Source organism: Festucalex cinctus, chromosome 2 (genome assembly GCF_051991245.1).
Source record: "Festucalex cinctus isolate MCC-2025b chromosome 2, RoL_Fcin_1.0, whole genome shotgun sequence".
NCBI classification, from domain to species: domain Eukaryota; kingdom Metazoa; phylum Chordata; class Actinopteri; order Syngnathiformes; family Syngnathidae; genus Festucalex; species Festucalex cinctus.
In genome coordinates this window covers 33,378,888-33,406,803 of record NC_135412.1, presented here as the reverse complement: position 1 = coordinate 33,406,803, position 27,916 = coordinate 33,378,888, and the positions used below count along the sequence as shown (strand labels likewise).

General features: G+C 41.0%; 1 protein-coding gene across 4 annotated transcripts in view; it reads left to right on the top strand.

The window, feature by feature from the left end:
* Positions 1 to 1,286: 1,286 nt before the first annotated feature.
* Positions 1,287 to 27,916, top strand: part of clstn1 (calsyntenin 1) — a 31,118-nt gene continuing 4,488 nt past the window's right edge. Inside the window, exons 1-18 of one of the 4 annotated variants that reach the window (XM_077514741.1) lie at positions 1,287 to 1,565; positions 15,931 to 16,053; positions 18,355 to 18,384; positions 19,672 to 19,867; positions 20,033 to 20,241; positions 20,670 to 20,819; positions 21,010 to 21,195; positions 21,277 to 21,525; positions 22,266 to 22,387; positions 22,478 to 22,640; positions 22,870 to 22,920; positions 23,654 to 23,811; positions 23,926 to 24,074; positions 24,546 to 24,790; positions 26,279 to 26,449; positions 26,523 to 26,668; positions 26,750 to 26,885; positions 27,448 to 27,632. In XM_077514741.1, the coding sequence (XP_077370867.1) occupies positions 1,484 to 1,565; positions 15,931 to 16,053; positions 18,355 to 18,384; positions 19,672 to 19,867; positions 20,033 to 20,241; positions 20,670 to 20,819; positions 21,010 to 21,195; positions 21,277 to 21,525; positions 22,266 to 22,387; positions 22,478 to 22,640; positions 22,870 to 22,920; positions 23,654 to 23,811; positions 23,926 to 24,074; positions 24,546 to 24,790; positions 26,279 to 26,449; positions 26,523 to 26,668; positions 26,750 to 26,885; positions 27,448 to 27,632 (2,751 nt within the window). In that variant the 5' untranslated portion in view covers positions 1,287 to 1,483. The remainder of the gene's footprint in view (positions 1,566 to 15,930; positions 16,054 to 18,354; positions 18,385 to 19,671; positions 19,868 to 20,032; positions 20,242 to 20,669; positions 20,820 to 21,009; positions 21,196 to 21,276; positions 21,526 to 22,265; positions 22,388 to 22,477; positions 22,641 to 22,869; positions 22,921 to 23,653; positions 23,812 to 23,925; positions 24,075 to 24,545; positions 24,791 to 26,278; positions 26,450 to 26,522; positions 26,669 to 26,749; positions 26,886 to 27,447; positions 27,633 to 27,916) is intronic. The other 3 variants (XM_077514743.1, XM_077514742.1, XM_077514744.1) reach the window with 3 other exon arrangements.

Below are 27,916 nucleotides of genomic sequence, written 5' to 3'. Positions count from 1 at the left end.
CAATGGAAATGTTCACATACACTGACTGCCTCACTTCCAACATTCAAGCTTTTGATGATCATCCTGCCATTTCACTTGTGAGCTTCTGTGTCATCCTCAAAAACATCACATACACTCAAAAGAAACCAAATAAAGAACAAAAAAATATTTACAAGGGATACTGCAAAGTTTGCTGGAAACTTGAGAAGTGTGTGGCTTCACCACCGCTAATATATCTAATAAACTGTCGGTTTTCAATTCATAAAGTCTATTTATAAATTCATTGTTTTTGATTCCTAGAATAAAATAACGTAAGAGATCAATGGATACTCACCGCCTGGATTCAGAATGAAACCATTTTCTGCACAGTTAAGTTTTTTTGTTTTCGTTCCAAGCTATCAAAACGCTATCTTTTGTATATAACTGTGAATTGAAAAATGTATATATATTTGTAATACACTGGTTTAAATTAGCTAGTTACACCATATGGGAGGGACTGGAAAAAGCAAATCATTTGTAAGGCAATATTGCTGTATTATTGTTGTTAAAATATTGCACGTCAACCTAGTACCGTGCCCTGCGATTGGCTGGCAACCAGTTCAGGGTGTACCCCGCCTACTGCCCAGAGCCAGCTTGGATAGGCTCCAGCACCCGCGACCCTTGTGAGGAATAAGCGGTCAAGAAGATGGATGGATGGATGGACCTAGTACTGTATGGGTTTACACTTTTCTCGGCGGTATAACAAGGACATAGATTTAACCCTTTTTTTAATCTCACAAATTTTAGGGGTACTTTGGCCCCCTCAAAAATGGACTAGAAATGCACTATTCATTACACTAATTCACAAGTTGTGGTGCAAAAAATAGCTTCAACATACATTAAGTACAGTAACAGACAGAAACGCGGCTCAGCTTATATTATTTTTGCAAAATACAGTATCATGTTATTTGAATTTATTATTTGTTCAATAGTTATCAGTGAATGTCCACCTGGTATGTTGTGATTATGCGCCAGCAATAAGAATTAATTTGGTGTATGAGGTAAGTAGCCTATTTGTACTTCTTTTGACTTGAGTACTTTTTCTGATTCTGGATGATTATTATTGCTGCTGTTTTAATTCAGTACACAAACTAAAAGGTACGGATTTCCAAGGGCGGGGCGGGGGTAATGTGATATGTATTGGCAAGTACGTTATTGCTGTATACATGCAAGGAGAGTTGTTCCAAGTTATTTTTTTCCCTACCAAAATAGTCAAAAGCTAACATCCCAATAGATTCCAACCGTCTTTGAACGCACCAAAATGCAAACCTGCGAGAGAAGCGGCGATTGAAGGGATTGCAGACGGCCATTTTAGGGCTACCGTCAACACCGCGGATTCATCTGCTGCTTTTTTTCTTTTTTCTCGTTAGATAAGACCTCCGCCTGACTGACGAGAGAAGTACAACGACAAGAAGAAGAAGAAGGGCGTGTGTTCAAGTTTGTCACGGCTGAACTCCAAGTCGGGATGCGCTTCCGAAGGAATAAACTCTTTGCATCCGCCGTGGTACTGGTCCTGGCGCTGGTGTGCGCGCTGGATGCGGCTAAAGGTAACTAAGATGGGATTTCTATGCAATGTTCGCTCTTTGTAGGCATGTCGGACAGTTTTTTTATTATTATTATTTTTTGGTTCAAGACGGTGGTAATAACCGACGGCTCTCGGGAGTCGCCAGGCTCGTTGCTAAGCGGGTGAAGGTTACAGCAAGGAGGGATGCGTGCAGAGGAGGAACCTGTTCAGGGCTGGTCAGCTGCCCGAGTCGCAGCAAGTGCAAAAAAAGCGATGCTGGATCCAACGCACTCATTCACGGCCCGTCTTCCCCACTAAAGACACTACTTCTGTCCCTCATTGCGCTTTCAAACGCTTTTGTTATTTTTAATATTAATTAAGGCAACGAAACGAGTCAACGACCCTTTTCTGTCTTGTGCTATTCGTCTATTTTTAGCGTTCGACTGCACCGCGCCGTCTTTTAGCTGCTTTAAATAAATAATGAGCTTGCTTCCCCCTTTAAAACCTCATATTTGTTTGCCGATTTTACACGACAAGGACTAACGTGGATTTAGTTGCTCGTTTTGAGGTTTGAAGTGAACTGAATACAATAAACATATTTAGGTTTGTTATTAGCAGGCCTCGTGCTGGCTACGCATTGCAGATCCATCCTGTGGATTATGACCACGAGTGGGATTATTAAGGACAAAAACAATTGGTTGCGGTCGTATAGTGGCGTGAGAATTCCGTAATCATTGATGGTGGAAGGGGCTTCCAGGTCTGGATGTTATGCTGGAGGCGGTGCGCCTCCCACCCGCTGTCCCACGGCTCAAACACGATCACCCTGTTTGTGTGAAACCGTCAACCCACCCTGCGAGTTTTGGACTTGTCTGCACATCAGCCTGTTATGGAGGTTGTGATCTTGAGGCGCAGAAGAGAATGTCAGACAGCAAGAGAAGACCGAATTGTTCATGCTGTTTTGTAGTAATAATAATAATAATAATAATAATATACATTTTATTTATAAAGACGCTTTACAGTTTAAAAGTCAGCAGACAGAATGAAAAGACAAACGTACATAATCAAACAGAGCAAGGAAGCTAAAAAAGTCAAGTGTGGATATAGAGATGAGTGGTTGCAGTTTTGTGGTGCTGGGCGTTGGGTGATGTTGAGTTGTGTTGCCTCTGTTTCCATTAATGTAGATTATTACAGGTTGACCCCCCCAACCCCCTTCCCCCTATATAAACACTGTGGCACAGAATGGGATGCTCAGTTCTTTCGGTAGTATTCAGAGATGGAATTTGGAAGTATGTGCTGCTTCTGTTGTGCATGCCTTAGCCTCCAAGGTGGCAGTGTGGTGTACGCATGCAGATAATATGATAATATGTAGATTTGATGAAAAGTCTCAAAGACAACGTTGCGGCAAAGTTGCAGTCATATAACTTGTTTTTCACACATGCCGGATAAGCATGCAAAAATTTACAATGAGAATTGTAACAATGTCATCTACAGAAACGTGAACGGTATGCTTGCAGGGTCCAGAATGCCACAATAATGTCAACAAGACAAACAACCAGAAAGATCGATTATCAGTTTTAATTTTAAAAGCATTTCATCAGTGGCTGTTTACCTCCAATCCAGGGCAGTTTTTGTGAGCTGCATCTGCTGGTTTCCCAGCATTTAGCAGCCAAAGTGAAGTGTGAAGTCACCATCTGGGTGAAGGCTTATGTTGTATCAGCCCAGCTTTGTGTTTTATCAGCATGCTGTTGCATCTGAATCTCTTGCTCCAGTTACTATGTTACCACCCCAGAAGCACACTCAGGTTGACCTCTGTCATATTCAGGTCTTGGAGAGTAATGATGTGGTGCTTATTTACCTGCCTGAACTTTTTGTCGTAGATGATATGGCATTTTTTGTCGATTCATCTTGTCGATTCCTGTGAGAAACCACAAGTTTTATCAAGAGTAGTGGTAGGAATTTACAAAGTAATTAATTAAATTACTGCACAATATCACAATGTATTTCCTCATGTATATGATCTTGCAAAAAAATATTTTACTTATGTTTCTGTAGTGTATGAAAAATTTGTGCTTGTGGTTCTCCATAGAACGATTCAGCATCAAAGAAATTCATCACATTTCACATAACTTGCTCGCACTACTGCCTGTCTGGCTGCACTTCCACACGTCCCAATTTCACTTTTTTTCCTTTCTCCAGCCTTACGTTATATAATTGATTATTGACATGTATGAAGCCATTCACAATTGTCTACACATGTATTATGATACATTAAAAAAAACAAAAAAACAACAACAACTTTCCCCCCAAAACCTGTGTGCGTATTAAAAGTTGATCATGTGCTAAAAACTGTCCTAGCTCAAAATGTTTTAATTTTGAGGCACCATCCCATACTTTAAACATTTTAAATTAGGAGGTTAACTTCAGAGTTTACCTACTGTGGTGTCTAGATCTATTCTATGTATTCAAATAATGTTGTGTGGAAAAGATTCCACCCTTTACTAGTCTTTTCATGGTTGACATGAAGCAGCTACCACACAGCACGTAAAGCACTCTCCACTGCCACTTTAACTGGAAGAGTACTCCATTGATCCATTGAAGAGTGCCCATCAGTCACTTTTACAGCGATGTGCGAGGTCACCACATTAATTGTATGGTCATCTGGCTATTTTGCCTTTGTTCACAGCATATCATCGCATCTAATTTAACACTGACTATGTTTACATGCAGTCAATATTTGGGTTAAGTGTCAAAATTCTGGTTTTGGACAGATTTGGAATAACCCGTATATGTGTGAGTAGACAAGTAACTCTGTACATTGTAATGTGATTGATAGGCGAACTATAGATTCTCGTGTTTGATGTTGAAGTGTTGCCATCTTTGGCATAGTAGCAAGTAAAAAAATGAAAATGTTAGCCATGTTAAGCAGATCACCTTAGATTAATGGGATCAGTTTGAGCATCTATGATTCATTCCATATTAGAGTATTAACTAGGGGTGTGCCAAAAAAATCGATTCATAAAAGAATCGAGATTCTCATTTATTAATCGAATCGAATCGATATTAATATCCAAAAATCTATTTTATTTAAATTTGAAATGAAGAAGAAGGGGAAAAGGCATTTGTTGCCCACATGCTGTTTTTGTGGAAAATGGCACTTACAATACAAAATTAATAAATGTTTAAACAAACAAAAAAAAAAAAGGACACTTTAATATCTCTATTTGTCAATTTGTCTTGCAAAGCAGACTGGAGTAGATCATGACAATGTTGTGCAAATCTGTAAATTGAAGCAGAAATCATTTGTCAATCAAATAATTTTGAATTGAAAATCGTTTGAATCGAGAATCGAAAATCGATTCTGAATCGAATCATAGACCCAAAAATCGTAATCGAATCGAATCGTGAGACAGTCAAAGAGTCCCAGCCCTAGTATTAACAGTAACACTGTTAATCAAGTAACAGAGATTGCAAATGCTGACAAATCAAGCAACTGTATATTGTCTTGTAGCAGTTCTGGGAAGCTAAATGAGAAAAATAGGTTATTTGATTCTATATTATTCTGGTAATTCTATAAAATGTCATGTCAAAAGAGTTTCAAAACAGATGGTAGCCATTACCCAGTGTCTTGTGCCTGCATTGCCCCGACTAACTTTACTTGGCCTCCCAGCTCTGTTTTTACAAGCTGTGATTTTTTTTTAAGGGTTTCCCATTGAAAGATGAAGGAAAAAGATGATTTTTTTTTTTAAAGATGAACGAAAAAGAGGGTACATACCGTCCACTTGTTATACATAGTGCCCATGCCCTATTTTAAAAGCACGTATGTCTATGTCTAATCTGCTGTATTTGTTTTAAAAGGCAGAAACTTTTTTTTTTTTACATTTTCAGTTATTTATTGTTGTTAAAAATATTCATTTTCAAAGAATAATGATGTGATTTTTTTTAAATGTATAAGAATAACCATAAAACTGTTTTTTTTTCTCAGATTATAATCGTAAACCAAAATATGAAACCGTTGCACTCCTAATCACAATGTACCCTCTGTTCAAAGGACCACGACTCAAGTCCTTCAAGAATGTATACATGAGATAATCTCCAGAAAGAGTCAAACTTTTGAAACCCTTCGTTTTTGGCAAATTGCCCAAGAGTTCCTGAAGAGATTGGTCATAAGAGGAGTGGTGACTTGGCTCTCATTGGTGCATTCTCAGGCTCAATGGAGTTAGTGAACTGTCAAGAATGGGTTATTGAATTGTGAACATTTAAGTCTACACCAGATGACTCGGTAGTTGTGCTGGTCCCTGCGGAAGCATTTACATTCACGTGAGACCCTTTATTGAATTAAATGTGGTAATATTTGGATGTGAGAATGCAGGACAGAGGCTAACTTACATATTTTGCTTTTTTGTAAATGTATGAAATGTTCATGAATCATGACACAGATGAGTATTGAATTGGAATATCGTAACTTGTCTCTGACAGTATCTTAGAATTATGATGTTCAGTGAAAAGCAAAATGCTTTCATATTGTGGCATGTTCACATTGAGCTATTATGGAGTAACCGGCAAGAGACCATGTTACCTGCTCGGGCAGGTCGGTTACAGCCGTCTGCTGGAGACGTCTCACTTCTTTACTCTCACTCTCAGTGGCCCTTTTGTGCCATTTGCACAGAGACGCAATTGAGTTGCATTCAAGGTTCTGCATCTCCCAGACGCCCTCCAAAGCCTTCCCCCCTCCTCAGAGGAACTCTACGGCCGCAGTGGGTGTACCCTATGTCGGGCGCTTGTAATTGCATGGAGGACAAACAAATGCTGTTGCCTGGCAGGCGAACTGAGAGGTGCCCCTATGTAGAGATTGGAGGTCCCTGAGGTCTTGAGGTTCCAGGCTGTTTAAATCCGCCTTGAACAGTTCCCGCTCTGTTTTGGAGGCGGCTCGTATCAACAAGCTCAGGAGGCTGTAAGGCTAGATGGACAAATAGAGAAGTGTGTTCAGACCGTGAGCAGATTGTTCTTTAATTATTCCTTCTTACGCTGTAGATTTAAGAGAGTCACTTGAGTTGACTCCATTTAGTCATGCAAAGTTACATATGCATCACATCTTCACCTACTGCTTTTGTTCATTTGGATGACCTCAGCACAACCTGCAGCTGCCACAGGAGGCCCACTTGTGGTTGCCTTGAAGTCTTGAAAACTGTCTACTGCTATTAATCGATGCTACACTTAAAAAAAATAGACAAACTTATTAACTCTTGTCTTCACTAGGGATGCACGATAATGCTATTTACAACCGATACCGATAAACCAATAATTTAGAGGTGCCGATGTCGATAACCGATAAGTAAGCCGATAATTGTTTGCAAAATTAACTTGAATACAAATATGCTTTCAAGTTCTACTATAAGTCTAACAAATACATTTAAACATTGTATAAACTTTGCACAATGCTTCAATGTATGTAAAGCACCATGAAGCTGAATTTTATTGATAGGAGCCACAACCACAACAGATGGATCAACTTGGCATGTCTATAATTATTGCTGGATTTCTTTATTATATGTTTTATCTGTATGAAGTCAAATTGCCGATCATTATCAGCAGATTACTCTATTATCTGGTTCATCTGTCGCCAAATTGGTCGATAATTGCCGATAATTATCGGCCACCGATATTATTGTGCATCCCTAGTCTTCACGCACTTCAAACAAAATGTCATAACATTACTGTTTGTTTAAGTTTAAGACCAGTGTTGTGGTATCCATGGCACACTCTTCTTCTCCGATACGCCTCTGAGTTGGAGGCACTGATGAGCGATTTCTGCCTTGTGGTTAAAACTAACTGGTATTACATCTTTCAACAGCTCAGCAACTGCGAACATTTTTTTGTTTTTTTAAAAATTATTCAATCCTCGCTAAGTGTGGGCACAGGCTGTCAGTTGCCCATCCCTGTTCTTGTAGCATGCCTGCCATGTAAGTAATAATGTTTTGAACAACTGTGCTCAATAGCACAGGGTCTTTACAGCAGTGGTAGAGGTGGTTGAGCTCCATGAATGAAGCATAGCTTTTCACTGCCATGCTACACATACATGACTCATGCCTGCACATTACACAACTTCCTCTCAGAGGGTGCCAGGCATTGTCTGATAATGACTGCCTGATCATCTGCTGCTGTCATGATGCTGCAACACGGACAGATGCTCGAGTATGTCTCAGGCTACCTCTGGGTTACCAGGAGCATGAGAACTGTCTGGCAGCGGTATATTTGGTTTGGTCTGTGGCAGTAGTGAGTGTAATACAAGTAGCAGGACACGTGCGGTGCTCGTTAAGTGTTTGAAAGAGACTGGAGTCTTTTGAGCATCAGGCTTGCCACAACCTATTGTGGCTTTAATGGTCTTTCAGCAAGTCTTTCATCATGATTACTGGGTCAAACTTTTTCAGTTAGTCCTCCTTTAAAAAGACTTAAACAACCCTTAAGAGTAGTGTTGTTCCGATACCGTTTTTTTTTTTTTTGACTCCCGATACCGATACCCAGCTTTGCAGTATCGGATGATACCGATACCATACTTAAGGTTCTTTTTCCTCAACATGTCCTGCCATTGGTTCAGAGCATTCAAGGGCCAATGGGATATCTTAGATCAGCATGCAGTGAACATGTCACATACCAGTGAATGTCGTGCACCAGCCAAGACACAAGATGCTGCATCCAAAATCCTATATTAGCGTTGCAATTAATGGTATCGGCATGTTACTTGTGAGTAGTCACCGATACCGATACCACTGTTTTAATGCAGTATCGGCACCTCTACCGATACCAGTATCGGTATCGGAACAACACTTAAGAGGCATTCTAAGATTCCTGTTGTGTGTTGGGGAGTGTCAAATGATATGATTTGTAGGGCTGGGAATCTTTGACTGTCTCACGGTTCAATTCGATTACGATTTTTGGGTCTACGAGTCGAGTCAGAATCGATTCTCGATTCAAACGATTTTTTTTTTTTTTTTTTTTTTCTCCGTAGAGCTCAGAATTGTTCATTCGGTAGTCTTACCGATTCAACGTCTTATCATCATTGCTCTTTTTTATTTATTTATTTTTTTATTTTTTATTTTTTGTGCGTGTGCGTTTGTTTGCGTGCGTGCGTGCGTGCGTGTGTGTGCGTGCAAATACGTATAAATTTATACTCATTAATTCACCTAAAGCCTTATAAATTTCCCATTACCCTTCGCCTTAACCAGGTACTTCAGAATCTTGCCAGAGTCGTGAAGTTTAAATGGTCAGGAGACCAGAGAAAAGGTCAGAAAAAAATAAGGAGAAAAGAAAGATGAATCAAAGTGAAATCCAGCACCGACCAAACACTTCCTGCCTTCCCCATGATTACAAAATCAAAGTCTTACGCCAACCCCGGAAGCCTCTAAATTCCAGCAAATTTAGCGAGATCTCAAGAGACCAGAGGAAAAACTAAAGAGAGGAAGGAGGGAAGGATCGATAAGGCAGAGTGAGATCCATAGAAGCCAGTACATCCAATCCATCAAAGTGAAATCCAGCACCAACAAAACCCCTCCTGCGTGGTTACAAAACCAGAGTCTTATGCCAACCCCAGAAACCTCAAACTTCCAATAAATTGAGATCTCAAGTGACCAGAGGAAAAACTAAAGAGAGGAAGGAGGGAAGGATAGATAAAGCAAAGTGAGATCCACAGACCCAGCACCCACTGATTCAAGGGGCTGTGGGAGGGAGAGGCTACTTCTGTTGAGTTTCAGTAGATGCTGGTGCGACGGATCTGGCATGCATAAGGACCACCACCAAAGAAAGAAGCCGTCAACCGCGGTCCAGCAAAGCGAGCACCGCCCCCCCCCGAAATCCCCAGGCCGCGGCAGCACCAAGGCCACCCCCAAGCCACCCGAGCGGACACCGGTCGGCGAGCCGACCCAGACGCCCGGAACACCCCCGCCCCAGCCCCGGCCCACATCCCCGAGCCCAAGGCCGCAGAACGAGGCCCAGCCCCCATCCCCGCACGACCCCCCCGCACCCCACCCAAACCCGCCACCCGCCACGACCCAGGCCCCCAAACACCAGAACACACCCCGACCCCCAACACCCAACCCCCAACCCACCCATACCTCCACCCCCCCCCCCCCCCCCCCCAAACAAGCCGCCCCCCATATGGTTATGGTTATTCTTATACATTTAAAAAAAATCACATCATTATTCTTTGAAAATGAATATTTTTAACAACAATAAATAACTGAAAATGTAAAAAAAAAAAAAGTTTCTGCCTTTTAAAACAAATACAGCAGATTAGACATAGACATACGTGCTTTTAAAATAGGGCATGGGCACTATGTATAACAAGTGGACGGTATGTACCCTCTTTTTCGTTCATCTTTAAAAAAAAAAAAAAATCATCTTTTTCCTTCATCTTTCAATGGGAAACCCTTAAAAAAAAATCACAGCTTGTAAAAACAGAGCTGGGAGGCCAAGTAAAGTTAGTCGGGGCAATGCAGGCACAAGACACTGGGTAATGGCTACCATCTGTTTTGAAACTCTTTTGACATGACATTTTATAGAATTACCAGAATAATATAGAATCAAATAACCTATTTTTCTCATTTAGCTTCCCAGAACTGCTACAAGACAATATACAGTTGCTTGATTTGTCAGCATTTGCAATCTCTGTTACTTGATTACTGCGATTGGTTGGCAACCAGTCCAGGGTGTCCCCCGCCTACTGCCCAGAGCCAGCTGAGATAGGCGCCAGCAGCCCCCGCGACCCTTGTGAGGAATAAGCGGTCAAGAAAATGGATGGATGGATGTTACTTGATTAACAGTGTTAATACTAGGGCTGGGACTCTTTGACTGTCTCACGATTCGATTCGATTACGATTTTTGGGTCTATGATTCGATTCAGAATCGATTTTCGATTCTCGATTCAAACGATTTTCTATTTAAAATTATTTGATTGATAAATGATTTCTGCTACAATTTACAGATATGCACAACATTGTCAGGATCTACTCCAGTCTGCATTGCAAGACAAAATGACAAATAGAGACATTAAAGTGTCTTTTTTTTTGTTTTTGTTTAAACATTTATTAATTTTCTATTGTAAGTGCCTTTTTCCACAAAAACAGCATGTGGGCTACAACTGCCTTTTCCCCTTTTTCTTCATTTCTAATTTAAATAAAATCGATTTTTGGATATTAACTCATTTGCTCCCAATAACGTGTAAATACGTTTTTTTTTTTTTGGTTTGTTTGTTTTTTATGCTAGAGCATACAGAAGGCTTTGATGCAGCCTCTCAACTGCAAAGAACGGTTGTGGAAATGGTAGTTATTACACAAACGGCCAGCAGGTGGCAGCAGAGCAAAGGAGATCAACCAGAGCCATGTAGAAAAAAACTTAAATTACTTAGAATTTGAAATAGATTTGTGAAAACTGATTAAACTTAGCTCTCTTCTAATGCTAATTGTTGCAAAACGGAAACAGATAGAAACATACTTTTTTTTTCCTGATGAAAGAAGGGACTTTAATCTTTCTTTTTATAGGTTCCATGCTTTTATAGCAATTGAACACAATATTCTGTGGGCCTTGCAAAATCTGTCAAAATTCAGTAAAACAGCCAGGAGCGAACGGGATTGCTTCTGTGAAAATGGCTGGGAGTGAATGAATTAATATCGATTCGATTCGATTAATACATGAGAATCTCGATTCTTTTATGAATCGATTTTTTGGCACACCCCTAATGATTTGTTGCTTGTAAAGATTGGGCTTTGTTGTTGTTGTTGCTTAATGCTTTGTCCTATTTGTCTTTTTATGTTAGACAGGCTATCACACAAATTATCTTTATGGTTGATTAGAACAGATGTTGCAGTGAAAATTAGCTCTTTGGGAAATACAGTGGAGTCTTGCAGGTGGAACTGATGCCTTAAGAAAACCCTAAACTGCAGTAACTGTGCAGGCAATGTAACTATTCTCATATTTAACAGGTTAACTAACTACTGTGTGACAACAATATATAAAACCAAAACTGCTCACCCTTTAACAATTGACTTACAGTGTCTCACACACACAAAAATGAAGTCACATGGCACAGTGTTTACGTAAGTTAATATGGTGCTGCTAGTAGTAGTATAGTAATGCCACTGAAGACATCTGAGGATTTCTTAAAGGGGCTGCTATCCCGTAATGTAAGGGTGGCCAACAGTTTCAGGGAAATGTTCAAGATGTTTGGCCTCAGAGTTTCATTTTTCTGCTACATTTTCATAATTGAGGGATTTGGTTGAACACACCAAAGGCATTGCATAGTGATATTACCCACATCGGCAGTTTAATATAAGTATCACTTCACTACAAATAGTTATTTTGAAGTTCTGCAGAAATAACTTAACACCCTAGTGAGTAGGGGTGTTAAAAAAAAAAAAATCAATTCGGCAATATATCGCGATACTACAGCACGCAATTCTTGAATTGATTCAATAGGCCGCCGAATCGATTTTTTTAACACACATTTTTGATGGAAAAATATTCAACAAAAGGTCTAACTTTCACACCTTAAGCATGGAAGAATGTTATATTAATGGAACATTAAGCCTTAATATTTTATTTCAATGCTGTTCTAACATGAAAAATGTTACAACCTGTTTGTTAAATACAGTGGCTCACAGTTATAAAAACTGAAGTTCCAGATCAATAAATAATACATTTTCATACAAATCTTACAGTGTACATGTGTAAGTTTACTGAATGGTATTTTCTAAATTTAAATTAAAAAAAAAATCGTAACAATCGACTTGTAAATTCATATTGGGATTAATCGGTAGCAAATCGAATCGTGACCTATGAATCGTGATACGGATCGAATCGTCAGGTACTAGGCAATTCATACCCCTACTAGTGAGGATACGTGGTTTGGAGAATGAATGAATAATACTGAGAAAAATATTCACTTCTCCTTTCTGCTGCTGCCTGACCGTTGACAAGCTGCCTTGAAGCTTCACCACAAAAATAATGTTTTGCGCTGTTTATTCTTGACAACTTTATGGATGTTGGAGGTTAACTTTTGACATAGCCTACTGTATGTGTGTCGCATAATTTTTCTCCAGTTGTGCTTTGTCACTGTTGAGTGTGTATGATGAGAGAGAGAGAGAGAGAGTGTGCCTGTGGAGGACAGCAGCCCTGCAGTGACACCGCAGTGACACAGCAAAGTTTGCATGGTCATTTGTCCGCCCTTCTACAAAATGGACTTGATCTCACATATTGCACCGGATGTTATGGTCCAAAAGCCATTATTCACCAGGCGGGGAGTGTTTGCTATCTAGGAGTTATTATATGCTCAAATATGACAGCGGCCACCTTCAATGCCTTGATTAGATTGACTTGCAAGTTGCTTGGCCTTGTCAGTGAAGAAATGGACACATCTCATTATCGGATTAAATGCCTGTATTTGCTATGTAACAGGATTGCATAGCTGCTTATGTATTGCTGGTTTCTAAATGTTTCCATTGTCTCACCATTTCTACATCTCTCTTCACCGTTTGTTGTCTTTGTCTTTTAAAACTCACTGTTTCCATTTGATGATGCGTAATGTCAACATGTATTGACATAAATAAATGTTTTTTGTTTTTGTTTTTTTTTATCTACTCCTCCAGGATTCAGTAGACATTTCGTGTTACTTACATGATAATCATGAAAACCTGAAGTCTCATCTGTCGCATGTTTAATCAAAGTATATTGCAGGCATAGGAATTGGTTTCCAAATCAAGTAAAATTAGTAAAATTATTGTCTTCTCAGATTATTAGCAACATAATACATAAGCAGGATTCTGTACATCTCAAAGCCCCTGTACTAATCAGATTCACCTTAATTCCCAAAGCCTCCCCTCTAAAGAGTAACCATTTACAATTTACTCATTTCAGACAGATTGCAGTAAATCTTCCTTTGTATGAAGTCTACATTTTAGTGCTGTCACTAAGGACTTTTTTTTAAAAATGGAGTCGCCTGTCGGTTATTCCATTGATTAATCAACAAATCACGCCGCCCTGTCAGATGTGCCATAAGTCTTGAAGGTCATTCTTGAGGTGGTCGTGAAAAAATGAGCACCGAACATCAACCTCTGGTGCTCATTTGAAAATCACACCACAATGTATTGTGTATGTGCACCCTGTGTATAAGGAACAGCAAGACATCTCATCTTGTGGATGATATGAAGGTGGCTGCTGTAAAGTGGGCATTTGGAGACTGCCTTCAACCTCCGATCGTGCATTACTGTGTAGGAGTTGAAGTTGATTTTGTTGCTTGTTTCATTTTCTGCTGTGTGAAGATGTTTCATTCCAGATTTCCTTCAGTCATCTAGCCTTGAGTTGTGCTTCGTCTCATTCTTGTCCTTGAGGAATTAATGTGATCTGTAAAATGGCTTGCCTTTACTCCAGAGCACGTTTGATTGACTGTTGCATGACCTTATAAGTACTGTCCTGCTCAGCACTTTGTTGCAAAAGCAGCTATTCAGGTGGCTCTCAAGTACATTGTTGTACTTTTTAAGATAATTAAGGATTTCTTGTCTGACATGATGTATCTTAAATTCAAAACAAAAACAAGAAAGCCATAACTGGATAAACTGGCATAAACAGGATAACATTTTTGCATTAGGACTACTGTGTCTTGTAAAATTCAGTGCTAGATCTAGTTAAATTCTCAATACTGTTGACAAATAGCAGACAATGTGAGGTCCAAATGTGACCTTGCTAATTGTAACTGAGACTCTATAAGGCTAAAGAAGATTAATATTGTAGTCTGTCCCCACAATCTGTCTAAAGACATCCACTTCCCTTCAAGACACATTATGCTCCAGATTAATCAATTGTTTTGGCCTTCAATCAAGCTCAAATCACTGGTTAACACAGCAACGTGCTCCTGCCCAGTGCTGCACATGCAAGATAATGTTTACTCTGTTAAACACTCACAAGTTCAGAGTGTGTGATAATTCTTTTGTTGTTGTTGTTGTTGTTGTTGTTGTTTTTTTCTTTCAACCCTCACGTTTTTGTTTTTGTTTTTTTCATCTTAGGTTAACACAGCATATTAATATTGTCTTGGCATTTTCAGTGGGTGATTCCAATTAGTTGAGGTGTCTGCGTCATTCTGCTAGTAGCACCAAATTAGTTTTCAATGATTGGGAAATGACCAGAAATTATGTAATAACAAATGCAGTATGGTGTACTTGCAACCAATTATCATTTCCTGGAAATCAGATTCGCCATTCAATTGACATTTAATGTGATATACCAGTGTAGTAGTATACCTTGTTTGTCTTGTTTGTTTGTTTGTCTGGATAATTTGAATGTTTAATTGTATTTACGGGAATTTTTTGTTGTTCTGTATCTGTAATAAATGACCATTTGTTATGCTTTCTTATGCAATATTATAACTAACAGAGCATCTTTTGCTTTAGGAGAGAAATGTTTCCCTGATGTCGAACACATAGTTAAAATTTGAACATTGCCAATTTTCTCTTTTATGTAATGTATATTGATAACATTTAACTCATTGGATAATTACATAACCAGAACAGTTTTCCACAGTACATGAGGACCACGGCCGTTATGCGTCGTTGTCATTGTTGTTGGATCTACCGACTTGAAATCAGGTGGCTTACAGTATATTGACTGTTAACCATACCTCTTAAATCAGGAAAATAAACGAAAATAAAAAATAAATAAAAAATAAACAGTTATTTAACACAAGACAAGAGCTTGTAAGTTTTATAAATGGGTTTTGCATTCCACAAAGAGATTATGTAATGGTTGTAGTATTTACGCACCAAAATAGCGTACTACCTCCTCAACCAAAGACAGTTGATAAATCCTTCGACATCCTTGTGTACAAAAAAAATGTCTTCCCTCTCACTCAGAATCTGTCCTTATGCGCTGTCAGGCACGGTTAGCATCATATTGCTAGATCAGTGGTATAGCGGCAGCATCACCTCGTGCCTCTCCACATTGGATGTGAGAGAGCTGTCCTCCATCAGTGTTCTTTTCGCCAACCCAAATGTGCCACTCACTGCAGCTTTTTCTGCATCTGCCAGCTACAACAGCCTTTTACATGCCGCACACTATTAATGGTCCAACCACTGTTTTACACCAGAACTTCACAGAGAGCAGCTATCATTCCAGTCTAAACTGGAATGTGATGGGTCATAGGGAAAGGATGACTTGTTTTGCATTTCATAGAGGTACCAAAAATAATGAGGACAAAATCCTTTATATCATCGCTTATATTGCAGCCTGGCCCAGTGGGAGTTACTCACGCCAAACCTGTTACTAGTGCATAGTAGAAATTTAAATGGAGTTTTTTTTCACCTTAGCACTGAAGATGTTTATATGAGTTTTACTTGACCCTAATGTTGTGCTTTTTCTGTTTGTCACAGTCAATAAGCACAAGCCATGGATCGAGACGACTTACCACGGTATTGTGACAGAAAACGATGACAAAGTGCTGCTGGACCCCCCTTTAATTGCACTGGACAAGGATGCACCTCTACGTTACGCAGGTGAGGAAGAAGGGCTTAATGCTGATACTATTTTTAAAACTGGATTTCCAATTTGTAAGGAATGGTTATGTTGAATAAATAGCAAAATTAGTCATGGTATTTCCATCTGGTTTGAAAGCGTGTAACCCTGATGGCAGTTATATGGCTGGCGACCATTTCCGCCAAATCTGAACCTATTTGATATTCAGATCAAAATACCCTTTCATGTTTAATGAAAGGGTATATGGGGAGAGTTAATCACATTGGAGTTGACTCTGGCTGGGGGTTCAAAGCACCACAGCCCTGAGAGTGATTTCCCACCGTTTCACATCACAAGACAGTGTTGGGCTCTTTTGTCTGCGATTCCCTTCCCACTCAGTGCACTCGCACCACTTGATCCGACCCATTTTTATCTCAGATTACCTTGTGTGATTTAGCAAGTGAGGTACTTCCAACCACGTGCCCGTCAGAGCTTCCTGATGTGACTTCTAATTGTAATGATTCCAAATGCAGATATTTCCAGGAGCAAATGTAATTACAAATGTTTGCAACCATTTGACAGTTGCTGTGAATATGAAGTCCAAACACCCTTGTTACAATCCCAGGAGATGGTAAAATTCAGAGCAATTATATCAGAACCTTCACAGAGTAAATGTTGGATGCTCGGTGCATTGTGAGCAGGCGCGTTGTCATGGTGAAACAGCAGCCCTGCCGCATATCTCGCCTCTTTGTAGACGTGTTGGTTGATCTTCTGGTCCACACTGACGTTTATAGTTTGGGTTTGAAATGTATCTTTTGTGACAACAGGTCCTGGAATGTTTCTGACACATCTCATGTATGAGTGGCAGAATCATGCTTTGCGTCTGTTGTTGAAACTTGGTAGTTTAACAAAATTACACACTGTTTCAAAGTTACCCAAAATATAAAACATGGAGAATATCTGAAATGTTTTATATTGGACTTGGAGGGGTGTTTTGCATCCCCAAAACATGTTATTTGTGTGTTGATTTGTGTGTGTGTTTGTTGTTTATACTTCATCTACTATACTTATTATCAATAGCACATCTTTGACATCAATGAACTGAATAGAATTTGATGCCTACACTCTTGCCAGTTGAGCCTCCCTATCTGATGTGCATGTCCATGTGAAGTACCTCGCTGTGGACAAAGCTGGCAAGCCTGGCTTCACGTGGCAGCAGGGATGACTGGCTCTGTCGTGCCAGCCGCCTTCTAGTTGCTCCATCTGTGCCAAAAAATACAGTTCACTGTAAAGGCCAGTAAAGCCCAATCACTGGCTCTCAAATCAGAAAGTTTAAAGAAAGCCCCATGGGAGATCTCATCTCACTTATTACTCAGCGCTAGCCCTAAAACAAGTCTCCCTTTCAGTGTGTCTATCCATATCTGTATAATGACTTCATTTGAGGCTAATGGAGCACGAATAGTTTAAACCCCGGCTTTTGTGCAGGCTGGAAAATCAGTTTTGTGTTCAAGGGTGACTATCTTACAACAGCAAGAGGAAATGTTTTTTTGTTTTTGTTTTTTTTTTGTCTGATTATTTTTTGTTTTGTAGGATGACATTTGAAATTAAATTAGAAAACAGTTCCTGCAGCACATTTAGCAGGTATTCTGTGCAGCATTACATTATGCATTACGAGAGAGGTAGCAGTCTTTTGTGACGGCTGATCCAGGCTGTGATGCTGAGGAATTCATGAAGTCTTTGTGTGCTGCTCATTAGAGCTGCGGTGAACACTGAGGCCCACAACTCAGACCGCATGACTGCTCCTGGTCAGCAGCTAATGTGACGCCCACTCCGGATTGTTATAGTCAAGCAAAACAGAAATGACAAGGCCAGTGGAGGCCCTAATGTAGCTTAAAACCATTAATTGTGCTTTATAGCATTTTTATAGTCAAGATTGACACTTTGGGTGTCTCTTATCTTTCTGTTGTTGCTGCAGTATTGTACTATGATACATTCTTTCATTAAATTACTGTATTAGTAATAACCCACATGAAAATCTTTCTGTTCAATTCCTCTGACTTTTCTCACGTTTACACATGGGAATGCTGCCAGATGTCATAGCAAAAGTAATCGCTGCCAATTCGTGAGACTGTATTTGAGGAAACACTGTTTGTCAAGATGTTCTGTCACTCTGTCACCTGACTATTTTAAATTGATTTGATTATTTCCTTATCTAAAAATATCTGATCTTTTAAACATGAAATTAATCAGCGTGCAGTAAGTTCCCTCCTGTCTTCTGTTTTCTCTGAGCTTGTAACTCTTCTTTAACTGACCCCGGTTTATCTTCTCTCCCCTCCCTGTAGAGAGTTTTGAGGTGACCCTGACTGAAGAAGGTGATCTTAGGCTCTTTCTTCTGCTTTGTGCTTATCGTTACTATTAACCCACTAACACAAAATGGCATCTGCACATTCACACAGAAATGCCCGCCATGCTCCGTATCTACCCATTTGGTTTTAACTTTTTGTTTTTGTTTTTAATCCTCCCTTCACTCTAGAATAATTATGAGTTTTGCTAGCTGGATGAACAGTGTGATGTGGGGCTTACTAAATTAGAAATATCTGTGCATGAGGCATCCATCGCAGTTTGCAGACCCTAACAGTTTTTCAGCTATCACCAGGAAACATTAGGCTGCTTCAAAAGAGCAGTTCTTCACTCAATTGATTTTTTTCAATTTTTTTTAATCTATGATTATGAACATTATGAGGCACAAAGTGTTTTTGTAGCGCCTCCATGTGAACTATCTAATTCCAAACTCTTCAAATGAAAGCTGCTGAGATTGTTAACCAATGCAAACTCTTTGCTATTATTGCATCTTCGCCCCAGTGGATTTTTTTTATTCTCCACCACTAATATATCCCATTAGCATGGCTGCAGTTGTCATTTGATATGGATGTCAAGCAAGTTGATATTTCTAACCCCAGTTCTTATCCAGTACACGTATTTTACATTTAGATATCGTCACTGTGCATTTAATTGTGAATTGCACACACAATTGCACACAGTAGTTTTGCAAAGAAGACTTTGATTTAATGTTTAAAAAGACAGAGCAGTGTGGTGACACTTATTCCTCCATGGAGTTATGGCTGAATTTTAATACTGTGAAGGCCCCCCTTTTCTTTTTCTTTGACTTGTGTTCTGCACATTTTCCTCACAAATACCTTGTAACCTTTATTCATTACAGAGACAAATTGGTCACCACTTACACTGCTCTCTAATGTTCTTATTTTGGGGTTGGGTTTATCATCTATGAGTAGACTTCTGTGAAATGCTTGTCCACATCTTTTTGGTTTCTGCCTGCATGATTGAATGCTGACAGTTTTTAAATGGCTTGGAAAAGACATACCTTCTTCTGTATATTATTGAATGTCCCTCACCCCCTCCCCACTCAAAAATGCTCACCCAACTATAAAAGTGCTTTTGGGCTTCCTCCACAGACACCACCCACCCAAAACTTCAACTCCCCGGCTCCTAAAACTTGTGGCTGATCATTTATTTATTTTTTTTGCCTTAATTTCTTAATTTTGCTGTGAATAATTATTTTCTTTCAACAGAAGACATTTCACAACTTTTTAAAGCAATCTCCTTTGCTTTTTTTTGTTTGTTTGTTTTTTTTTGGTCAGGTGAGATTTGCGGCTTCAGGATCCACGGGCAGAATGTCCCCTTTGAAGCTGTGGTCCTGGACAAGTCCAGTGGCGAGGGAATCATCCGTGCAAAGGACAAGTTAGACTGCGAACTGCAGAAGGAACACACCTTCACCATCCAAGCTTACGATTGTGGAGAAGGACCTGACGGTGCCAACATGAAGAAATCACACAAGTCAGTTTGAGTAGTTTGCATTTAGTCTTGAGTTGGTCCACCATCATGAAGACTGAACACTTCCACTTTCCTTTCATATGCCTCTTTGCATTACCTCCCATTTAGTCATCTGGATCTTGCAAAGTTTTGCATCTGAAGCTATTAACTGGAGTTTGTCTTTGTCAGGGCCACTGTTCACATACAGGTGAATGACCTCAACGAGTACTCGCCCGTGTTCAAAGAGAAATCCTACAAAGCCACCGTCATCGAGGGAAAGAAATACGACAGCATCTTGAAGGTGCAGGCGGTGGACGCAGACTGCTCTTTCCAGTTCAGTCAAATCTGCAACTATGAAATTGTTACCCCAGACGTGCCCTTCACCATTGACAAAGATGGTAAGGACTCCGGTCACTTAACTTCACAACCCCTGCGAGGCTAAGAGCCATAATTTGCACTGCGCTCGGCACATTGATTTTTGCAATCAATTGGGCCCGCTGGACGGGTCATTTGTTTCTGTGTGAGACAAAGGCAAGGAAATGTCATCCAAGCTGGACCATAGTTTTGCCAATGAATATCATTTAGTTTTTATTTTATTTTTATTCAAGTTTTAGGTGTCTATGAACTAATACAGCTCATGGATGAAGTGAAATGTTACATTATCCTTCCATGTGTATTTGCTATTTATGGTGCTGTAACTAACTACTGCTTATCAGCATACAGGTTACAGAAATGACTCAGTATTTTCAGTAATTTTATCTCACCGCAGCTTTGGCATTAAACAAACAGTAACTGACACCCAAGCAATGTTTCTTGTTTCAATCAGGCTTCATCAAGAACACGGAGAAACTCAACTACGGCAGAGAGCACATGTACAAGCTGACTGTGACTGCTTATGACTGTGGAAAGAACCGCGCCTCTGAGGATGTGCTCGTCAAAATCAACGTCAAGCCAACTTGCAAACCCAGCTGGCAAGGTAACAACACGCTCATCTACTTGTTGCCGTTTGTCGACAGCTATTGTCAGAAGGCTTAATCTTTGTTGGCCTTGATAGGAATTGTTTCATTTACATAATTTGTATTGACAAGCTAGTATCGACTTCCACGCCTTATCATCGCTGCGTTGAAGGACATCTTTGTCATACTCCCCCGCTTTCTTGCCCGCAGGCTTCAATAAGAGGATTGAATATGAGCCTGGCACAGGCAGCCTGGCTCTTTTCCCCAGCATGCACCTGGAGACCTGTGACGAGCCAATTACGTCCATCAGAGCCACAATTGAACTGGAAACCAACCATATTGGAAAGGGCTGTGACCGCGACACCTACTCTGAGAAGTCCCTGCACAAGCTGTGCGGTAAGGAACTTCATTTATAAGTAGTGGGAGTCCACTGTAAATAATTCTGGTGACTAATTGGGAAAAAAAAATACAAATTAGGGGCCAGCTCCGGTGCAACGGAGCTGCTGCCAGCACCCAGCAGCTCCGCCAACTGGACAGTAGGACTTCCCACCGATAATGGGCATGACAGTGACCAGGTGTTTGAGTTCAATGGCACCCAGGCCATCAAGGTCCCTGACGGCTTGGTGAGCACCAGCCTGAAGGAGCCCTTCACCATATCTGTGTGGATGAGACATGGCCCCGGGGCCCACGAGAAGGAGACCATCCTCTGCAACTCTGACAAGACAGGTAAGTGTGCATAAAGGTTTGATGGCATTTGGAAGCAGCTTCATATTATACATGTAAATGTTTGTACAAATGAAACATCATCCCCAATAGGCACAAGGTCGTCTTTGTAGTTGAGTTGAGTAAATAAACTAGCCTAGACACCATTTGAGGAGAGGCCGTATGTGTTTTCACCATTTCTTCCATTATGGTCTCAGAAAATGCCGTCCTTCCAGGCTCTCTAATCCATGTTTTTTTTGCACTCAGATGGCTGCCTTTTATCTTTTCTTTCTCACCCCTGCCAATTCTTGCTTACTTTTCCATTTTATTCTCTGGTTGTTAATTTGAAGCTCACGCTGGATCTTATTGACTGTAAAGTCTCAGAGAAATGTGTTGATGGTTCATCAACCTCCGTCCCCCAGCTTATATAACACGGATTACATCAGTACAGTTGTGCACTGAACAGAAAGCATCTGTACTGCCTGTGATCATGCCACCATTATGACCTTTCCACCATCATATGGGGTCATAATTTTAATGAGGTGCAACCAAAGTAGATGTCATTTTTGTTAAATTGGATATTTGTTGATGTGAACATACAGTTTTATTAACGACCATTGTGTGCCTTTAAATGAACATAGCTTATTTTGCTGCAGTCTGTATCAGTTTCTGTCAAATGTTGCCATAAAAATTAACAAGTGTTGAGATTTCTTCCATATATGTTCTAAATTCTTATTGTAATGTCTGCTCATACCCCCCTGCAGACATGAACAGGCACCACTATTCGCTCTACGTGCACAACTGCAGGCTGATCCTTCTCCTCCGTCAAGATCCATCAGAGGCGGAGAACTACAAACCAGCTGAGTTCCATTGGAAACTCGACCAGGTGGGCTACTGCTGCTAGATTAACTTAAGCTGCTTGTTTTCTTCCCCCAACATGATATTAACGGTTTTATACGCATTGTGTTCTCTGCAGGTGTGTGACAAAGAGTGGCATCACTATGTGATGAATGTGGAGTTCCCCACGGTGTCACTGTTTGTGGATGGGGCGACCTTTGAACCCTTCCTGGTCACAGAGGACTACCCACTGCATGCCTCCAGGATTGAGACTCAGCTCACCATTGGTGCTTGCTGGCAAGGTAGGAAGTGTAAACATTGTCATGCAATAACACGAACGAACATCAACTTGATTGCAATACAAATATTGAAATTAATCTGTGGAATCTGTTATTCATATTGAATAATGCAATGTTTGCAAATTATTACTTACTCATGATGCAGCGTAACCTCCAGTGTAGAGCGAATCCCTCTAGCAGATCCTCAACCTTCCTCCATGTCTCTCCCGTCTCTTTTTCCTGTCCTCTACAGAAAACTCGGGACATGACAATGACACTGAGACAGTCTCTGAGTCTTCCTCAGGTTGCCCAAAATCTTTCCCTTCTCAGATACTTCCATGTGTCCACCATGTCCCACCACGTTTACTGCATCCTCATGCCGCTTCGACCAGAATGCTTTCTAAACATTCTAGTCGCTGAGACATTTATTTTCACATTTTGTTTTCAAGCATGTTGCCATGTGGACAGGGCCATGACTTATTGCTGTCTGAGTATCATTTTTACATCATCCTCATTAACTAAACCTTATGCACAAGATTAACTGAAGTCAACATGGGATAAGCACAAAACGCACAGCTCAGTGCAGCCTCGTCTTTCATAGCATGACCTTGACAGCGGAAATGGATGTCAATCCAAGTCAGGTAACAGTGATTCATACTTACACAGAGGCACTAGATTGATACACTTGACTACTTCATCTCATGAGGATGGATACACACACCTGTCTGGTAAATCCCAGTCCCTCAGGATGCATTGTTTAATGTTTTGATAATTTCATCTTTAAGTTTGTTATGTTATGCAGTAAACCAGCAGTACAGTTAACAGGACATTGCATGTGTGTATGGTTAAGATCACCCATTATTTTGGTGTCTGAACAAGCCTCATGTGGGCACGCGCACTAACTTGCATGAACTTCAGACTGCATTTGTACCTTGACACGGCATGTACCAATATTCTGGCCGAAAAACTGACTCTTAAGTCCTCACTGTCTGTGTCTCTTTGTTTTATCCTCTTTATCACTGTGGTGACGTGCACAGGTGGAAACGCACGCATGGCCCAGTTTTTCCATGGAAACCTTGCAGGGCTGATGATTCGCTCAGGCAAGTTGGAGAACAAGAAGGTGATTGACTGCTTGTACACATGCAAGGAGGGCCTGGATGTGCAGCTGCCTGAGGAGGTAGCTTCCACGGTCAAGGTGAGCAGGGCAGAGCAAACCACACAATCCTAACTTGGCTCATCGCAACTAATCTTGTGCATTTGTCTTGACATGTCTGTAGTAGCTCAAATGTCATCTTGTTTACTCTTCCAGGTGGAGTTTAACCCCAACCAGTCCTCTCTGACTGTTGAGGGAGACGATATCGATGCTTTTGACAAGGTCATGCAGCACATCTCCTACTTGAACTCCCGCCAGTTCCCGACACCCGGCATCAGACACCTTCGCATCTCCACCACTGTCAAGTGAGCAGCAGCTACAAACACTGCGGCCATTGCTAGATTCCTCTCTGTCATTGTTACAGAAATGATTTTCTGGTTTTAAGTTAGAGGGAGGATTGTTGAGGTGAAACTGAGGACAAGTCTAACCACAACAAAGAGAATTGACAAATTGTTGTGCGGTTAGAGAACAACGGCACTGCTGATTTAGTGCTGCATTAAACAGGCTTTCATGTATGGACACACTACATGAGAAATTCTGTCACTTTTTGTATTTACCATCATTCTAAATGATGTATGCCAAATTTCTATTATTTATTGTTAGTTTTTTGGCAGATCAAAAACAATTTGCACTCACTATAGAAATGTACAAACCAAAACATAAAGTATAGGCTATTCCCTTGTTGTGAAGACATTCCAGGTAGCACTGATTTTGTCTTGCCTCTAACTGAAATTCACTCACAGGGACACTAAAAAGCACTTACTGTATCTATGTAGATGCTTCAACGAGGATTCCTGCGTGACCATGCCGGATGCCGAAGGTTACGTGATGGTGCTGCAGCCCGAGGAGCCCAAGATCAGCCTGAGCGGCATCGACCACTTTGCCCGCAGTGCTGCCGAATTTGAGAGCCAAGAAGGTGTGGCGCTTTTCCCCGAGCTGCGCATCGTGAGCACCATCACCCGTGAGGTGGAGGCTGACACGGAGCCCGAAGCCACAGAGGGAGCGGACGATGACCCCACAGGTGGGAGAAATGCACACTGGAATTCATCATTAGCTTTTTATATTCCCGTACTCTCCTTTTTGGCATTGGGTTTTTATTTCTCTCCAAAATTGCATCACACTCATTGAGGGACTCATGTGATCCCTGAAAGCGATACAAAACAGTGATAACGGGTAAATACACTGCTAATAGATGGGTTCAATCACGGCGTGGTGGGAGGATTATGCCATGTAGCCAAAGGGATTGGACAGAGTGAGTGACAGCTAAGTTGTTTACTCCTTGATTGGAGGGGCCAATGGAGGCTCACCATCTGTTAGCTTTGTACTGTACATAAGCTGAGATCAGGAGACAATACATTTACACAGTGGTTGAAACAGAAACTGGAAAAAGTTTCATGTGCTACTAATTAAGCATAGAACACGTATCCATGACTTCATTTAATTGTATCACCCATACACATTTGAAATATTTGAAACTATAAATATGGTTATATGCTGCAACAGTTCAGGAATTAAATAATAATGTGTTTTATTTACATTAACATTAACATCTGCGATTGGCTGGCAACCAGTCCAGGGTGTCCCCTGCCTACTGCCCAGAGCCAGCTGAGATAGGCGCCAGCAGCCCCCGCGACCCTTGTGAGGAATAAGCGGTCAAGAAAATGGATGGATGGATTTACATTAACATATCATTTTACATTTAAAATGTACACACTTGTACTACTGTGACACAGATACCTGGAGTTTTCAAAAAATAAACACACACTGATGACTGTACTAAAGCTGTGCATTGAACAACTCATAAGCTGCAACTGTTCTAAAACATGAGATGATGCTTTTCTGTATAAAAGGCAGCTGACATGTTTCCATAACTAGTATGAGCTACTGGTTCTAGCCTCAGCAGTGACAAATCTGTCCAATCTACTGGAATATTATACACATTACACACCATATTCAGTAATATATGTGTGGACACTTTCTCGTGTGCAGAGAAGGTGTTTCTGAACTTTTGGCTAGTACTAGCAGAAAGCTCTTGGGAACTGCATATATGGTTAATTGTTTTTAATGCTTGCAGTGTTTGATATTCAGAAAAAGGAGTTAGTTTTGTTTGAAAATGGCTACATTTTCTCAATTTGGGTCATATATCAAATTATTCACTCACCACTCCCTCAAGCCTCTCTGGATTCAGTTTTTTTTTTTTTTTTTTTTTTTTAAGGAACTTCACATTCCTTTCCTAACTTTGATGACCTAGTATTACTTGGAGGAAAAGTTGTGCAAAATCAAAAAATGCTCCAGAAAGATGCCTTGATGCAAACTTTAATCTACTTGTTACAAAGGGTACTCCTGAGCACCGTGCAACACGCGCCATGATGTCTGCTACAAAAAGTCGAATCACATTTAGTTTAAACAGTGCTATCATTTCTGCTGTTTGAAATGAAGCACTCTGAAGGGAACTATTTGACTTTTATGTCTTTAACTAAACTAAAAATCCTCAACGTTGTCCATTTAGTCCAAGAGACAGTTGTGTCCGAGGAGATCATGCACAACCTGGACACGTGCGAAGTGACCGTGGTGGGAGATGAACTGGACTCAGAGCACGAGGGCCTGGAGGTGGACATGGAGCAGCTGCAGCAACGCGGCCTTGAGATGAGCGCCTCCCACCTTGGCCTCGTCATCACAGGTATGGACAGTAGCCCTTTTCTTCAGCCAGCTGCCGTTTGCATTTTTAAGACATGTAACTCACTGTGCTCCAGGCGTCAACACCATGGCCAACTACGAGCAAGTCCTGCATCTCATCCGTTACAAGAACTGGCACACGGAGGCGCTCTTTGACAGGAAATTCAAACTGGTGTGCTCAGAGCTCAACGGGCGCTACATCAGCAATGACTTCAAGGTCGAGGTAGGACTGAACTTTGTTTTATCTACTAACTATGATGCCTTCAAAGAGTTTACATGTGTTGGTTGTGCATATCCTCTCCAGGTGAATGTAATCCACACAGCCAGCGCCATGGAGCATTTCAACAGTGCTATGGTGCAGCCCAACTTCATCAACCCTGTGCATCAGGCCTCTGTGGACTTGTCTGGTCACAACCTTGTCAACGCTCACCAGGCGTCAGGTATCGCAACATGCCCAGCTTCACTCGTTAAAACCTCATTAAGTCTTCTTACCGACATAGTAGCAAAGATATTCACTGACCCCTAGTGGCACCTCTCTTTTTCCCGAGAGGAAAAATAAAGCAGCCATTTTATTGAAATGGGCGACCCATCTGGAATTCAGTTGGGTTCAGAGTATAAGAAAGGAAAGGATGCAGTCTAAAAATCTCATTTTTAGTGTTTAGTGAGACACACGTGGTTTCTGGTGTTCCATCTTGGAGCTGGATTACAGTCTGTTAGCTACAAGTAGGACATATAGGAGTCAGTGTTTGTTTGTCCCCACCTCCCCTTTTTATTTTTTATTTTTAATGGCATATGTTTAGGGATTACACTTGAGTGCAGCCTGCAACATCTGTGCACCGCCATTTATTTCCCGCTTCCAATAATCTTCCAGGCTGTCGGGCTAGCTAAGCCTGCCAATGCACGAGACGGCCTCGATAATGCTAATATGGGGCTAACCAGGGCTTTGTCTTACCTGGAGTTGGCATAAAACAGGCATCATTGCATACGTGTTTGTGTCTGCAGTGGTTCCCAGTGCGGCCACCATCGTCATCGTCGTCTGCGTCAGTTTCCTGGTTTTCATGATCATTCTGGGCGTGTTCCGGATCCGGGCCGCACACCAGCGCACCATGAGGGACCAGGAGAACGGCAAGGAGAACGAGATGGACTGGGACGACTCGGCCCTCACCATCACCGTCAACCCCATGGAGGTAAGAAAAAAATGTCGGTAGGAAGACAGCTGTCTACCTGCTAATGCTCTCTGCTTGATGGTGTTGCAGGCGGCCTACTTTTTCACTGAGCTGCCATGATTGACAGGCTGCTAGGGAAGGGGAGCGGGGTTATTTATGGAACGATACCTTGCTGATTTGCATAAAAGACTCGCACACACAGCCAGTCAGAGAGCTCACATGCTTTCCTGACCTATTTAATGATATGTTTACTGATAATTAGTAGTCAAGGAGCCCGACAACCAATATTTGGAGCTGATATTCAT